This window comes from Schistocerca piceifrons, chromosome 1, assembly GCF_021461385.2.
Source record: "Schistocerca piceifrons isolate TAMUIC-IGC-003096 chromosome 1, iqSchPice1.1, whole genome shotgun sequence".
Classification (NCBI taxonomy): Eukaryota; Metazoa; Arthropoda; class Insecta; order Orthoptera; family Acrididae; genus Schistocerca; species Schistocerca piceifrons.
In genome coordinates this window covers 300,551,834-300,569,305 of record NC_060138.1, presented here as the reverse complement: position 1 = coordinate 300,569,305, position 17,472 = coordinate 300,551,834, and the positions used below count along the sequence as shown (strand labels likewise).

Here is a 17,472-nt window from a genome sequence, read left to right as displayed (position 1 = left end):
TACCCGTAGTGATATATGCCTCTAAATCCTTACATTTATCCTCTAGCCATCCCTGCCTAGCCATTGTGTACTTCCTGTCGAACTCGTTTTTGAGACATTTGTATTCCTTTTTGCCTGTTTCATTTACTGCATTTTTATATTTTCTCCTTTCCTCAATTAAATTCAATATATCTTATTTTACCCAAGGATTTCTTCTAGCCCTCTTCTTTCCACCTACTTGATTCTCTGCTGCCTTCACTATTTCGTCTCTCAAAGCTACCCATTCTTCTTCTACTGTAATTCTTTCCCCGGTTCTTTTCAATCATTCCCTAATGCTCTCTCTGAAACTCTGTACAACTTCTAGTTCTTTCAGTTTATCCAGGTCCTATCTTCTCAGATTCCCACCTTTTTGCAGTTGCTTCAGTTTTATCTATCTGAACCCTTCCAGTGTCTTCAGGCCTCTTCCGTGTATACAAACTTCTTTTATGATTCTTGAACCAAGTGTTAGCTGTGATTAAGTTATGCTCTGTGTAAAATTCTGCTAGGCGGCTTCCTCTTTCATTCCTTACCCGATTCCGTATTCACTTACTACTATTCTTTCTCTTCCTTTTCCTACTATCGAATTCCAGTCACCTAGGACTATTAAATTTTCGTCTTCCTTCACTATCTGAATAGTTTCTTTTGTCTCATCATACATTTCATCAATCTCTTTGTCGTCTGCTGAGCTGGTTGGCATATAAACTTGTACTACTGTGGTAGGTGTGGGCTTCGTGTCGGATCTTGGCCACAATGGCCACAATAATGCGTTCACTATGCTGTTTGTAGTAGCTTACCCGCATTCCTATCTTTTTATTCATTATTAAACCTACTCCTGCAGTACCCCTATCTGATTTTGTATTTATAACCCTGTATTCACCTGACCAGAAGTCTTGTACCTCCTGCCACCGAACTTCACTAATTCCCACTATATATAACTTTAACCCATCTGTTTCCTTTTTAAATTTTCTAACTTACCTGGCCGATTAAGGGATCCGACATTCCATGCTCCTATACATAGAACGCCAGTTTTCTTTCTCCTGATAACAGCATGCCTACTACAAAGATTTCCACCAGAGTAAACGACTGTAGGCAGCAATCTGTTTATAATGGGGTTTGCGTTAGAACTAAGATTATAGTCGTGAATAGATGGGTTGAATGTTGCAAGTCATTTTCCAATTATATACTGGAGAGCAGCAATTGGCTAGCTGCCATAGTATGCAGAAATCCTCCCTTTAATATAGGGCAAATTATGTCTATCAGCAATTGAGGAACAATAATACCAGTGGCTGCTTTGAGTCGTAAACAGTTACTTAGTTTGATGAATCACATTTCATGATGTAACATACTCATGATATGATAAGAGCACATTGAAAACCATGCAAAATGAGGCATTGCACCTGGAAACAGGGCAGCATGTAGGCAGCCAGTGGAGAAACTTTGTGGAAGGAGGTTTACACAGCATAAAACGAGGCCTCATGACATGCATTGTCTTGAGTCGGCAAACAATACAGAAACCTAATATCAGATCATGTGCATCTGCTTGTTAACTGTGTGCTGCAGTTCAGATCCCATTGCCTTCTCTTTCTCCAGGTCACCCGTCCTTATATTTTTTATTCGAGATTATTTTTGGTTTCCAGAGTTTTGCTAAATTGCTATCCTGTTCTTTCTTCACAGGTCTCCATCATTCCTCGAGGTAAAGGATTAGGATATGCCCAGTATCTCCCTAAGGAACAGTATCTTTATAGCAAAGAACAGCTGTTTGATCGAATGTGTATGACTTTGGGAGGAAGAGTATCAGAAGAAATTTTCTTTGGCCGAATTACAACTGGTGCTCAGGATGATCTCAAGAAAGTAACACAGAGTGCATATGCCCAGGTGAGTGTTCACAAAACATTGTCAGTCCGCAGGTGATTACAATTTCATTTTTATGTATTAGTCGAACCGTGACATACAAAAATATTATCATAATTCACGTAGGTGCCATTCCATGCCAAGTGGTATAATTTTGGGAAAAGTTTCCAAATGACCATGAAATTTTATGTGAGCATTTGCACATGTTCCCAATGAACATTGGTAAAGTTATAGTTTCGCCAATTTAATTCTTGCAGAGATACAATCACTTGGTTGACTCCATAACGCAGCTATCAACAATGCACCCATGAGTTTTTGGCGACTTTAACACATAATTTCTCTGGTAATATTTTCTTGAAAGAATCAAAACTAGGTCACCTTGTACAACTTTTTCACTCTCTTCAGCAAAAAATTGAAAAAGAGATTCCTTGGGTGATTTCCATGTGAATAATTTGAAGCAAAGGAGACCAAAAAAAACACACACACCTGGGAAAAAAAGTGAAGTTTATCTTTGTATATCTCAAGAAGTAATTGCGGGATACACTTGAAACCTTGCAACATAATAACTTACTAATACAAGGTCCTTGGATACAAACTTTTATTGTACTGCTACTTACCAGTAGTTGACAAATTGAGGGCAAAGTTGACGATTGTTCTAAAAACACCAAAAATGCCTATTTTTGGCCCACTATTACAAAAAAGTCATATGCAAACTCTCTTAAACTGTTTTCATTAGGAAGGACACATTCTAAACCACCTAAAAAAAACTTTAGTTTTGCAGTGCGAGCATACAAGGTCCTAAAAAAGAATGACAAGGTGGAGGTGCATTGAAAGTGGAGCTGTATTTAGCTGGTACTCAAATCTGACATATTTCATTATGTTCCCCCAGAGGGCCCACCGTTCTTTCATGAGTTTGTGCATGGCGCACATGGGAAGCCGAGCTGTTGCAGCCCATTCTTCCTTCCCTGTCTGCATTTCCTCCACCCTGCCCTCCTCCCTATCCTCACTCCTTTGCTGTTGCCCCCCTCCATCCCTTCTCTGTGTTATGATTTCTATCGACCTAGCTATCCACTTGGTTCCCTGTATTTCTTGTAATGTTGTTCCTTCTGCCTGTTCTTCCACCCTTTTTTGGCATTTAGGTCCCAGCTTGAAGTTTAACCTCCACTTCTAAATTTTCTGTTTTTAGTGTGAGCTATTTGGGGAAGAACTCCCTCCCTAGCATCTTCGATGTGGATTTTCTCCCCCCCCCCCCCCCCCTCCCTTCCATGCTGTTGCAACCCTCCACCCTGGTAGGTCACCAGCACCAGTAGCCAATACATGTTGTTGAGCTGTTATGTATCTATCTGGCTGAGCCCCCTGACAGCACAGAGCTCTCACAATACTGATACCTGAGCTGTTCCCTACCCATGTATGCCAGGGAGTGGTTGCTTGTCTTCCTGCAGCATCGGAACTCCTCGTAATGGCAGCGGTGCTGCAGCTGGGTGGCACCCACGGGAAGAGCCCCTGGTCAGAGTGGGTGGTATCAGGGCAGATGCTTAGTGCATGAAGCATATCAAGCTGAAAAATCTGGTTGTCATCTTAGAATGATGAAGGATCATTGAATGCTGCTTCGTATGACCTGGCAGCCTTTCCTTCACTGGCTGCACCATGGCAGGAGGGCCAGGATCGCCGTCTTGGGATGAAACACTCTCCCCGCTACCTCGTCTGTACTAGAACGGATGGGGACACATTCACTGTGACAAAGTCCTCCCTCAGTAAGATGCTTAGTAAGGACTCCCTATTGATCAAAGCTTCTTCTATCACCCTATCTGAAGCGCTTCGTGCTTGTGACCTCGTAAGATGTGGTCGGGCTCCCTGTTGATCAAAGCCTCTTCTGCCACCCAGCCCACAGCTCTTAGTGTGTGTGATCATCTCGGCAATGACCCAGTGTCTATTACCCCCTCACCAATCTCTGAATATGGTCCCGGGAGTGATTTTTCATAGGGACCTCATCCTGCAAACAGACGAGAAACTCGGGCTAATCCGGAGTGAAACATCATTCATTTAGTCGATGTATGCTGAAGGGTTGCAAAGACAACCGCACGGATACTGGCGTCTTCATTCTGATTTTAGAGGGGGATACTCTCCCAGATGTGACGTGAAGCTGTACGTCCCACCAACCATTAGATGTTTTGGGTGGTTGCATTTCAGGTACATGTCTTCCTGCCATACGGTGGACCCTGTGCCTGCTGACTGTGGACACCCCTCCATGAGGGAAGCCCCTGTGTTCCCACCACCTGGGTGTCTCAATTGTCATGACCACCACCACCACCCCTCGCTTGCCAGATTGCCCAGCCTACAAGAGAGAAAAGAAGATAAAAGAGTAAAAGTCGCTGGATTGCCAGTCTTGTGCTGATACTCTCCAAAAATATGAGACACTCCATCCAGTGTCACTTTCTTCAACTTTTGCCTCTGTTACATCCTTTTCCCCCCTCCTATCTCTTCCTTATCCCAGCCCTGCCCCCTCTCCCTTCCCCCTCCCCAGCAGTTCTCATGACCTTCCCCCCCCCCCCCCCTGCGGGTTCGGGGGTTAGAATAGGCCCGCGGTATTCCTGCCTGTCGTAAGAGGCGACTAAAAGGAGTCTCAAACGTTTTGGCCTTAATGAGATGGTCCCCATTAGGGTTTGACCTCCATTTTTCCAAATTCCACAGAAGTACGAGCCTTTTGGGGAAGGACACCTTACATGGTGTACCACTGGTCCTAAGTGCACTAAGACCTTGGCACTCAACATTGCACTGGCGTTGTACCCATATCCACTATTCCTCAAATTGGGCCTCAACGCGTGATGGGTTGTCCAAGTTACGCCCTAAGTGCGTCTCCATCTGCACCAGCGATCATGATGGACTTTCCATGGCACCAGAAATCCAGCACGGTAGCCAGCCTGTTGTGGTGGGGTCGTCATGTACCCTCTAGGTTGTAGCCCCCTGACAACACAGGGATCATACTGCCGATACCTGAGCTGCACCCTCCCCACGTCGGCCAAGGAGTAGATGCCCGTCTCCTTGGGGCATCAGGACTCCCGGCAATGGTCATCCTGCCAGGTGGCCCTTGCTGCGGCTGGGTGGCGCCCGTGGGGAGAGCCCCTGGTCGGAGTGGGTGGTATCGGGGCGGACGTTTCGCAGATGAAACGCCAACATGTATCTGGTCGCTCTGCGGCCGAGTCTTTCAAAAGAAAAGGTACCGTTTCTAGTTCTAGTTCTGGTTCTCCTGCCCTTTCCCCCTTGGCCACTCCATGGGAGGAGGGACAGGCCCGCCGGCTTGGGGCGAAGTACTTCCCCCGCTATTTGGTCTGTTCTCGAACCGATGGGGGGACGTTCGCCACCTCCAAGCCCATGTTCTTTGTTCAGCACATTGAGGACGTCTTCGGGGAAATCGAGGCTCTCAGCAAGATGCGTTCAGGGTCCGTCCTTATCAAGACCACCTCCGCCACACAGTCGGCGGCGCTCCAGGCGTGCGACCGCCTAGGGGACATCCCAGTATCCATTGTCCCACATCTGGCACTAAATAGGACGCAGGGGGTTATTTTTCATCGTGACCTCCTGCTACAATCTGATGAGGAGCTCAGGGCCAACCTGGAGCGCCGAGGCGTGCATTTCGTCCGGCGAGTCCAGCGCGGCCCCAAAGACCGTCGCATCGACACCAGGGCCTTTATCCTCGCCTTCGAGGGGGACGTTCTCCCGGAGAAGGTAAAGGTGATGTGCTACCGGTGTGACGTGCGACCTTACGTCCCGCCTCCTATGCGCTGTTTTAGGTGTTTGCGCTTTGGCCACATGTCATCACGGTGTGAGGCTGAGCCCCTTTGTGGCGATTGTGGACGTCCTCTTCGTGAGGAACATACATGCACCCCACCACCTCGGTGCATTAATTGTCCTGGCGTCCACTCGCCTAGATCCTCAGACTGCCCCGCATATCAGAAGGAGAAGAAGATACAGGAAATCAAAACTTTGGATCGGCTCTCTTATTCTGAGGCCCGGAAGAAGTACGACCGCCTCCATCCCGTGCCATTGACCACCTCATTTGCCTCAGTTGTGTCCACTCCTTCCGCAGTATCCTCACCCCTATCCTGTCCCCCTTCCGCCTCCTCCGCCCATCAGGGGGCTCTGCCTCCGCCTCCCAAATCCCTCCCTTCCAAATCCTCCTCCCTCGTGGCCCCCACCCCGTCTGCCCCAGGGGCCACCCTTCCTCCTCCTCCTCCTCCTCCTCCTCCTCCTCCTCCCCCCACGCCACCTGCGAAGCGATCCTCTTTTCAGGCGTCCATTGGGGAAACGTTCCGGACCCCAGCTTCCGAGGTCCGGCGTTCCAAAACGGACCCCGCACGTGAGGACCTTCTTCAGGTCCAGCCCACCATCTCTGTGCCTCCTCGGCCTTCCAAGAAGGCCTCCAAGAAGAAGTCTCTATCCCCCTCTCCACCCCGGCGCGTTTCGTCTGACGCTCCATCCGTGAGTCGCTGCTCCCGGCCGTCCTCAGTTTCGCCGGGACGCTCTGCTGCCAGGCGCTCTGCCGGCCTTTCGTCGGCAAATGATGCGGCCCGTCCTACACAACCAGGGACAGCGGCCGCAGCTGGCGATGATTCGATGGAACCGGATCCGCCTCCTGTCGGTTGTAGCGTAGTTCTCTCGCAACCTGGCCCTCCGCGGCCGTCGAGGTGACCAGCTCTTCCCCTGTCTCGTTCCCCCAACCTTTTGACTAGCGATGGCGTTGTTTCATTGGAACATAAGAGGTATTCGATCTAATCGGGAGGAGTTACAACTGCTCCTCCGCCTGCACTGTCCGCTCGTCCTTGGTCTCCAGGAAACCAAGTTGCGCCCGACTGACCGTATTGCCTTTACCCACTATACCTCGGAGCGGTATGACCTCACCCCTGTGGACGGTATCCCAGCTCATGGTGGGGTCATGTTGCTCGTTCGGGACGATGTTTATTACCATCCCATCCCATTGACCACCCCACTCCAAGAAATAGCTGTCCGCATTACTCTTTCTACTTTTACTTTTTCAGTTTGTACCATCTACACTCCACCATCATCTGCTGTTAGTCGGGCTGACATGATGCACCTGATCGTTCAGCTTCCCCCGCCGTTTTTATTGTTTGGCGACTTCAATGCCCATCATCCCCTTTGGGGCTCTCCTGCGTCCTATCCAAGAGGCTCACTCTTGGCGGATGTCTTCAACCATCTCAATCTTGTCTGCCTCAATACCGGCGCCCAGCCTTTCCTTTCGGACTCTACTCATACCTACTCCCACTTGGACCTCTCGATCTGTTCTGCCACTCTTGCCCGTCGGTTCGAGTGTTATGTCCTTTCTGACACCTATTCGAGCGACCACTTCCCCTGTGTCGTTCGTCTCCTGCACCACACCCCATCCCCACGTCCTTCGAGCTGGAACATACTGAAAGCTGACTGGCGACTGTACTCCTCCCTGGCGACCTTTCCGGACCACGATTTTCCCAGTTGTGACAGTCAGGTCGAATACCTCACGGCTGTTATCATCAATGCTGCCGAACGTTCCATTCCTCGTACTACTTCTTCACGTCGCGTTTCCGTCCCCTGGTGGAACGAGGCTTGTAGGGACGCTATCCGTGCTCGACGACGTGCTTTACGCGCCTTTCGCCGCCATCCTACGTTGGCGAATTGTATAGAATACAAACGACTCCGAGCGCAATGCCGTAGAGTCATCAAAGACAGCAAAAAAGCTTGTTGGGCCTCTTTCACCAGCTCCTTTAACAGTTTCACTCCCTCTTCTGTCGTTTGGGGTAGCCTGCGCCGGCTGTCGGGCATTAAGGCCCACTCCTCGGTACCTGGCCTGACCTCAGGTAATGAGGTCCTTGTTGATCCTGTGGCTGTCTCCAACGCCTTTGGCCGCTTTTTCACGGAGGTTTCAAGCTCCGCCCATTACCACCCTGCCTTCCTTCCCAGAAAAGAGGCAGAAGAGGCTCGGCGACCTTCCTTCCACTCGCTGAATCTGGAAACTTATAATGCCCCCTTTACTATGCGGGAACTCGAACGTGCGCTTGCACTGTCCCGGTCCTCTGCTCCGGGGCCAGATGCCATTCACGTTCAGATGCTGGCACACCTTTCTCCGGCGGGCAAAAGCTTCCTTCTTCGTACCTACAATTGCGTCTGGACCGAAGGTCAAGTCCCCATGCGTTGGCGTGACGCCGTTGTTGTTCCTATACCCAAACCCGGGAAGGATAGACACCTTCCTTCTAGTTACCGCCCCATTTCTCTTACAAGCTGTGTCTGTAAGGTGATGGAGCGCATGGTTAATGCTCGGTTAGTCTGGATTCTTGAATCTCGACTACTCCTTACTAATGTCCAATGCGGCTTTCGTCGCCGCCGCTCCGCTGTTGACCACCTTGTGACCTTGTCGACATTCATCATGAACAACTTTTTGCGAAGGCGCCAAACAGTAGCCGTGTTCTTCGACTTGGAGAAGGCATATGATACCTGTTGGAGAGGAGGTATCCTCCGCACTATGCATAGGTGGGGCCTACGCGGTCGCCTGCACCTTTTTATTGATTCCTTTTTAACGGAACGAAAGTTTAGGGTACGTGTGGGTTCCGTATTGTCCGACGTCTTCCTCCAGGAGAACGGAGTACCTCAGGGCTCAGTCTTGAGCGTAGCCCTTTTTGCCATCGCGATCAATCCAATTATGGATTGTATTCCACCTAATGTCTCAGGCTCTCTCTTTGTCGATGACTTCGCGATCTACTGCAGTGCCCAGAGATCATGCCTCCTGGAGCGCTGCCTTCAGCGTTGTCTAGACAGCCTCTACTCATGGAGCGTGGCAAATGGCTTCCGGTTCTCTGAAGAGAAGACAGTTTGTATCAACTTTTGGCGATATAAAGCGTTCCTTCCGCCATCCTTACACCTCGGTTCCGTTGTTCTCCCATTCGTGGACACAACTAAGTTTCTAGGGCTCACGTTGGACAGGAAACTGTGTTGGTCCCCACATGTCTCTTATTTGGCGGCCCGTTGTACACGTTCCCTTAATGTCCTAAGAGTTCTTAGCGGTTCATCTTGGGGAGCGGATCGCACTGTCCTGCTTCGCTTGTATCGGTCCATAGTCCGATCGAAGCTGGATTACGGGAGCTTCGTCTACTCGTCCGCTCAGCCGTCCCTCTTACGCCGGCTCAACTCCATCCACCATCGGGGGATACGTCTTGCGACTGGAGCCTTCTACACTAGTCCTGTGGAGAGTCTTTATGCTGAAGCTGCCGAGTTACCATTGACCTACCGGCGCGATGTACTGCTGTGTCGGTATGCCTGCCGGCTGTTGTCTATGCCCGACCACCCCTCTTACGAGTCCTTCTTCGCCGATTCTCTCGACCGTCAGTATGGGTTGTATATGTCTGCCCTGCTGCCCCCCGGAGTCCGCTTCCGTTGCCTGCTTCGACAATTGGATTTTGCCCTCCCTACCACCTTCAGAGAGGGTGAGAGCCCGACACCACCTTGGCTCCAGGCTGCGGTTCCTATTTATCTCGACCTCAGCTCTCTCCCAAAGGAGGGTACTCCGGCAGCAGTGTATTGCTCACGGTTTGTCGAACTTCGTGCTCGACTTGCCGGTCACACCTTTATTTACACCGATGGCTCCAAAACTGACGATGGTGTCTGCTGTGCCTTTGTCGTCGGGGCCGCCACCTTTAAATACCGGCTCCTCGACCAATGTTCCAGCTTTACGGACGAGCTTTTTGCTCTCCATCAGGCAGTTCAGTATGCCCGCCGCCACCGCCATTCATCGTATGTACTCTGCTCTGACTCACTCAGTGCTCTTCAGAGCCTTGGAGCTCCCTATCTGGTCCATCCCTTGATTCAACGGATACAGCAGTCCCTCCATTCTTTCGCTAATAATGGTGGTTCTGTCAGCTTTCTGTGGGTTCCCGGACATGTAGGAGTGCCTGGGAATGAGGCTGCGGATGCTGCAGCCAAGGCTGCAGTCCTCCTGCCTCGGCCAGCCTCCCATTGTGTCCCGTCTTCTGACGTTCGTGGGGATGTATGTAAGAGGCTTGTGTCGTTGTGGTGGGATGCTTGGTCATCCCTCCAAGGAAACAAGCTCCGGGCAGTAAAACCGCTCCCAACTGCTTGGACAACATCCTCCCGACCATCTCGGTGCGAGGAGGTCCTTCTGACCAGGTTGCGGATTGGGCATTGCCGGTTTAGCCACCGCTACCTGCTCTCCGGTGATCCAGCCCCGCAGTGCCCTTGTGGTCAGGCATTAACAGTGCGCCATGTTTTATTGTCATGTCCCTGTTTTAGTCAATTTCGTGTTATCCTGTCCCTGCCCTCTACTTTACCGGATGTTTTAGCTGATGACGCTCGAGCAGCTGCTCGTATTCTGCGTTTTATAACTTTAACTGGCTTGTCCAAAGACATTTAACCTTTTTACTTATTTTATCTGCATCTTTGTCGGGTACTTCTGGTGTCCCCCCATCCCCTTGAGTTTTAGCAGATTACATTTGCTCTAACACCAGTGACTGGGCGCTGATGACCTCAACAGTTGAGCGCCCTTAAACCCTACCAAAAAAAAAAAATCATGACCTCCCGTCTGGGAGCAGCTGCTCCTCCCGGCCGAGAAAGTGCCCCACTTCTTCGACACCTGCCAGTAATCCACCCCCTCCAGAGCCCTCTTTGAGGCATCTCTCATCCCGGTAGCCTTCTACCACAATTCAGCAATGATATGAACCATCTGTGCACCACTAGGTCGCCCACTCTCTTTCAGCTCTGGATGTTGTACGACTTGTCCTCCCTCTGTGCCCTCCTCCACTTCTAAAAGAGAAGAAGAAGAAACTTAAGTTCCAAGATAAGGCCCCCCGGTGCCCCCAAAGGTGCCGTCTCCTCCCTTCACAACCTGAGTCTGACATCTTATTTATGGATGTCAACCCATCCTCGTCGGTGATGACCACTGACTGAGTGGCATGACCTCCTCTCGACTTCTTTATGTCTAACTTGGACTCTTGCCACACGATCATCCAGTGGAATTGCAACGGATACTACCGTCACCTACCGGAACTACAACGTCTTGTTTCGTCCTATTCTGTGTTCTGTCTTGCTCTTCAGGAAATGCACTTCCGTGATGACCACTCCCACCATTTCTTGGTTATCGGGCATTCTGTTGGAACCGTGCCAGCACCAAGGTAGCACCTGGCCGGATCTGCACTTAGGTTTGCTCTGATGTAATGAGTGAATGGATCCCTCTTCTTACCAACTGGGAAGCAGTAGTGGTTAGAGTGCAAATGACTCCGACAATCACCATTTCCAATGTCTACCTCCCTCCAGGTTGGCTGCTTCCTTATGTTGAACTCTCTACCGTCGTACAGTAACTCCCACTCCCGTTTCTCCTCCTTGCTGACTTCAGTGCCCGCCACCCACTGTGGGGGAGTGCCACTTCCACTGGTAGGGGTCAACCCCATTGACCAACTTATTACAGACTTTGATTTGTGTCTCCTCAATCATGGTTCGACCCATTTCAGTGTCACGTAGGGCGCCTTTATTGATATTGCTCTGAAGATATCCTCCCCTGCCCTTGTGGCTTCGTGACATTAGTCATCCCATGGTGACATTTGTGAAGTGACCACTTTCCGGTGATTCTATCATTCTCCTGCCCCTATGTTGGGCATTCTGCAGGGCCAGTTGGCACATATAGTCTGCTGTGCACTTTGACACTTCCCTCTTCGAATTTCATTGATGCAGCCGTGCGAGGTGTGTCTGCTACTATTCTTCATACTGCTGGCACTGCTGTCCACCTATCCACAGGTCCCCTCGTCATCGACCAGTACCGTGGTGGACCAAGGATGTAACAGCTGCTGTCCAGGACCACTGACAGTTGTGGCAGTGATTTAAATGACACCCTTCACAGACCAACTTCCTCGCTTTTAAATGTCTCCATGCTAAGGCAGAGTGAAAAGGAATGATGGGAGCGCTGTGTTTCCCCCCAGTGATGGTCCAAGCTCCATAGCCTTTTGGGCTGCCAGTGACTCAACTTAGTCTTATCTTCCAGGGCACTCTGTGCTCTGATCCATTGGTCCTTACAGATCACAAACACCTCGCGACGTCATTGGCGTCCTTTGTCTATCCTGCAACCTTTCTCTGGCAGTAACACTGAGTCGAACAGACAACCCCCCCCCCCCCCCTCCTCCTCTTGTTTCAGCCCACATTGATTGGGAATTCTTTCAGGCTCTTACCTCTTTCCATGACATGGCCCCAGACCCGAATTCATCCACAACCAGATGATCCAACACTTGTTCATTCCCCAGAGGCAACATCTCCTCAGGGTCTTCAACTGCATTTGGCCCATGGGTGCTTTCCCGTCGCAATGGTGAGACAATATACTTTTCCCCGCCCTTAATCCTGAGAAGAATCCAATATCTCTCAACAGCTACCACCCAGTTAGCTTGACAAATGTACTTTGTAAAATGCTTGAGAGGATGGTTAGCTTCAGATTAAGTTGGGTACTCGAATCTCAGGGCCTTTGGTCCCAGTATCAGTGTGGCCTCCAGGAAGGACAATCTCCAACTGACCATTTACTTGTATTGGGCGAAGCAATCCGACAGGTTTCTACTAATTGCTGGCACCTTCGCGCATTTTTCTTTGGCATACATACGGCACACGGAGTGGTTTGGTGCCATCACATTTTTGTTACCCTCTATGACTGGAGCTTCTGTTGCTCCCTTCCAATTTTTATCCGTGAGTTTTTATCTCACTGTCTCTTCCGGTTTGAGTTGGTACCTCACTCAGCACCCCTCAGATTCAGGAGAATGGTATCCCAGAGGATTCTGTGTTAACTGTCGCACTCATCCTCATCGCCATAAACGGGCTTGTAACCTCTCTTGAGCTTGTAGTTACCCAGGCATTGTACATCAACGATTTTTTCATTAGGCACAGCTCCCACTCGGTAGCATCTGCTGAGTGGTGGCTCCAAGGTGCCATCCGACGGGCCTCTGCGTGAGCCATCTCCAATGGCTTCTAGTTTTCTCCCTCCAAAAGGTGGGTTATGCATTTTTACCATCGACCCGCAGCACACCCCGATCCAGAACTAAATTTAGGCGGCCAGCTCCTCAATGTTGTAGCACAGTCCCGTTTATTGGGCCTTATTTTTGATAAAAAGCTGACGTGGCTGCCCCATATTCGTCAGCTGAAGACTACGCGCATGGGGAAGCTTAATGCTCTCCACCTTCTGGCCCACACATTGTGAAGTGCAGACTATAGCACTCTTCTCCATCTTTACCGTGCTTTGGTCTTGTCCAAACTAGATTATGGTAGTAAGATTTACGGCTCAGCAGCTCCTTCCACTCTGCAGATACTTGACCCTGTTCACCATTGTGGGGGTGCGTCTGGCTATTGGTGCCAATCGCAGCAATCCAGTTGACAGTCTCCTCACAGAAGCTGGGATTCCCCCTCCACACACACGGCGGAGCCAACTCCTGGTTTCTCGTGCAATCACCATTGACCAATTCCCTAACCATCCCATGTACCCTGTCCTCTTCGTAAACAAAGAATGTCTCCCTCCTGACAACCACCCACGGGTGCAGTGTTTTAATTTATCCTGACTCAATGAGCAGCCTACAGGTTATTGACTGATGCTACTCTCGTCACCCTATGGTCTCTGCTATCCATGACTTTCTCTCTGCCATTGGCCGTACAACCTTTTCAGTTGTGTTTCTCAGGGTCCCAAATCATGTGGGTATCACAGGGAATGAACTGGCTGGCTGTTTGGCTTGAAAAGCCGATACTTACCATCCATTCCGTTTCATGATTCCAGCTGTGGATATGTGGATTTATGTCAAATCTCTCTTTGCCCAGAAGTGTAATGACATCTGGTGCGCTACTGCTCACAGTAATGAATTCCGCACAGTCAAGGAGTCTACTAGAGTTTAGCACTCTTCCTTCCACTCCTCAGAAGGAGTCCATTGTTTTATGCCGTCTACGCATTGGTCATACCAGGCTCGCACATTCTTTCCTCCTGCATAACAAACTGCTCCCACAATGTGGTTGTTGAGCCAGACTGACAGTATCCCACATATTGGTGGAATGTCCCCTTCTTTTGGCCCTTCATACTAAGTATAGTCTTCCAGATTCCTTAATTTTAACATTAGCAGACAGTTCATGGATGGTTGAACTGGTCCTCAGTTTCCTGTGTGAAAGTGGTTTTTATTTCCAGATGTAAGGTTTTTACTCCTGGAGCAGGGGCAGGATGGTTGTGGTTGGGACCTCTCTCCATGTCTTCTCAGTCTGGGACCCCATGACCACCCTCCCATGGAAAGACTGTTCTTTTTTGCCAGTTTTCAGATTTGGTCTCTCTTTTTCTGCCTTTTACTGTGTGTTTTACCTTCATTAGTTTACAATTTGACTCCCCTGACTAGATCCATCCAGTTTTAGCGGACCCTCTTCCTTCTGTCAGTAACTTCAGAATCTCAGGACTGATGACCTCACTGTTTGGTCTCATAAACCCTCTCAATTAATCAATCAGACTTTTGTTATGTTATCCAATTATTTATTATTCTCTGTGGAAGATAATATTGACAGTCCTGATAACTAAGAAATGAGCATGAGCCAGAAAAACTGGAAATAAATTCGTTCTCTCTCTCTCTCTCTCTCTCTCTCTCTCTCTCTCTCTCTCTCTCTCTCTCTCTCTCTTCCCCACACCCCCCCCCCCCCCACCCCACCCACTCCCCCCTCTCTCTCTCTCCCTTCTTCTTCTCCTTCTTCTTCTTCTTCTTCTTCTTCTTCTTCTGCTTTTCACATCTCCACAGCATTCAGATCTACAAAATTCATTTTATAGACAATGAAATGGGATAACATATCCAATAAAAAAAGTAGTTTTCTCTTTTTGGGTTCTGTGTTACCAGTATTTCTTCCAAAACAGCCCCATCAGTGAGATCATCTAGCCAGCAGTATAGTTTCCCCTCATGGTATTCTACAAGAAGTTAATGAAACCTTCAATTACCTTGAAGCAAATGTAAGCTTAGGATCTTAAGAGAGACCTCTTCTAGCTTTGGCTTCGGACACTTATAGAAATATATAATCATCTTGGGATCCTGTGTAAAGAAATCCTTATCAGGTTTGGGAACATGTGGTAAAGAAACTCCTCCATGGCTACCATTGCGTAGCTATTGGGCATGGCCTCTGTAGTGATGGGATGCTGACTTTCTTACATTAAAAGGAACCAGCAGCGGTTAAGCCATCATGAAGCATACCAACATCTTTTACAACACTAACGTTCCACGTTATCCACAAACTATGCTAAGACAAAGTACACTGTATGTTAAACTAGAATTTAACTAGCACATCAGTAGCATTACATAATAACAAGACATTAATGTGAATCCATTCCAAGAAAAGTTAGGAAGACTGCTGTGAACTTCAAAATTTACTCAATGTGACAGTGATGTAAAACCTGCAGGCTATTTATACGATGTGTGCTGCAGCTGTTGTGCAACACTTTTACTACCATGATCTCCACTGCCTTGTTAATGCACAGGTAAATTGTGAATTTATAATCAACTTATTCTGTAGGTATAGCAGAATAACAAACTGAAATATATTATGACAACTCATGGCAAAAGACACTTTTTGAAGTGTTTAGAGTTATTCGGACTTTATCTCACTACCTAGTCATAAAGACCTTTGATATTACCTTCCCCCGAGAGGTCTAAACAATTTTAGAACATAATACAAGGCTCATTCTCCAAGTAATGGCTCCTATTTTTATTTGTCGAAACTACAGGAGATACATAAATCACAACAGTACAGCTAAGTAGAGCAATATTTCAGCTACAGACTCATTTTTCCACATAGTCACCACCATTTGTTATGCACATATGCCAATGAGGAACCAGAACCTGCATGCCGTGCTTGTAAAAATCGGAACCGGCTGAGGCTAACTACTTCCTTACTACTTTGACAACAGCATCCGAGTCATCAAAATGTTCGCCATTTTGTCCATCTTTCAGAGGTCTAAAGAGGTGGAAGTCTGAAGGTGCTAAATTGGGACTGTATAGTGGATGTGGTAAGACAGTCCAGCCAAATTTAGCAGTGATTTGTGGGCTCGCAGAACTGGTGTGGGGCTTGACATTATCATGTTGCAGGTGGAAGTTGGTCTTCTGCTCTGCCCTTACCCTGGAAATTTGGGCTTTCAACTTAGTCAGTGTTGTCTTGTTGCGCACTGAATTGACAGTTTCTCCAGGCTCCAGGACCTACAAAAGAACCACACCCTGGCTATCCCAGAAGACTGTGCACACCACTTTGCCTGCAGATGGCTGTGTACTGAATTTCTTCTTTGACAGAGAATTCACACGTTGCCATTCCATGGACTGTCTTTTGGTGTCCAGCTCGTAGTGGTGACATCGATTCTCATATCTGATGCTGATGCTATTCAGAAAATTGTCACCTTACGCTTCTTATTAGGCCAGCAGGTCTCCACAAATTTCCATTTGAAGAGTTTTTTGTTCTGTAAGGATCTATGGAACACTTCTCGCACAGACTTTCTGATAACCAAGATTTCCAACATTGCTTCCAAGGGCATTATAGCCAACATTCAGCTTTGGACACAATTCTCTGATCATTATCCACCTATCAGCATGGATGAGCTGATCAGTGCGAGGGATGACAGCTGTGCAGGGTCGACCAGGCCGTGGCTTGCCATGCACACCCTTTTCACCACCTTGAAAATGCTGTACCCATTATTATATCGTCTTGCTTTAGCAAGCATTCATTAATTTCAATAGGCACAATTTCTTCAGCAGTGAGGAATTCAATCGCACATCACAGTTTTATGTGAACATCTGTATCACATTCCATTTGGAACACTCCTCTTCTGGTGCCAAGTACTGCAGAACAACGGAACCATCTGCAGATGAAAGAGGAAGATTAAAGTATTAGTGCTACACCAACGGCATGTGGCACAGACACCCAGAGTCACCACAAAAAAATGGGAGGCATATATGGGCCCATTTTAAATGCACCTCCCCCTTGTTTTTGTTTCTTAGGGCCTTATATGCTTGCGTTGCAAACTCTGATATAGTTGTTTTGTTGTAGAATGTGATTTTTCTAATGACAACAGTTTTTAAAGTTTGCAGAAGACTAAGAACTAGCTGCATTTGAAGCTTAATGCTCTCTGCTTCCTTACACACACCTTTCGGTTTGCGGATTGTGTTATTGTCCTCCATATGTACTAGGCTCTGGTCTCATCAGAGTTGGATCATAGTTTCCAGGTTTACAACTCAAAGGCATGTTAAGCTTCAAATTTGTTGGACCCAGTCAGTCATTGTGGAGCAAGTCTGGCCTCTAGCTTCTATCAGGTTAATCCTTGCCGAAGTAGGGATCCTCCATCAAATCTTACAGATGCAATCACCAGTTGACACTTTTCTAATCATTCAATTTACCAAATTCTTTCTGCATACAAGATTCGTCTAACATCTGACATCCTTCTTCAGGTGAGATTACCAGTTAGAATGCAGCTGTAGGCTCTCTGCTAAAATACTCTTGCCCCTCCATTGCTAGTTAGTACCTATGGTACAAATTGGGACCAAACTGCTGCGTGGTGCTTCTCCTTCCATTCCTCGTGGAAGG

At 48.3% G+C, this 17,472-nt stretch overlaps 1 protein-coding gene across 1 annotated transcript in view; it reads left to right on the top strand.

The window, feature by feature from the left end:
* Positions 1 to 17,472, top strand: part of LOC124782852 (AFG3-like protein 2) — a 198,091-nt gene that overhangs the window by 167,309 nt on the left and 13,310 nt on the right. Inside the window, exon 12 of the mRNA XM_047253977.1 lies at positions 1,693 to 1,893. Coding sequence (XP_047109933.1) covers positions 1,693 to 1,893 — 201 coding nt within the window. The remainder of the gene's footprint in view (positions 1 to 1,692; positions 1,894 to 17,472) is intronic.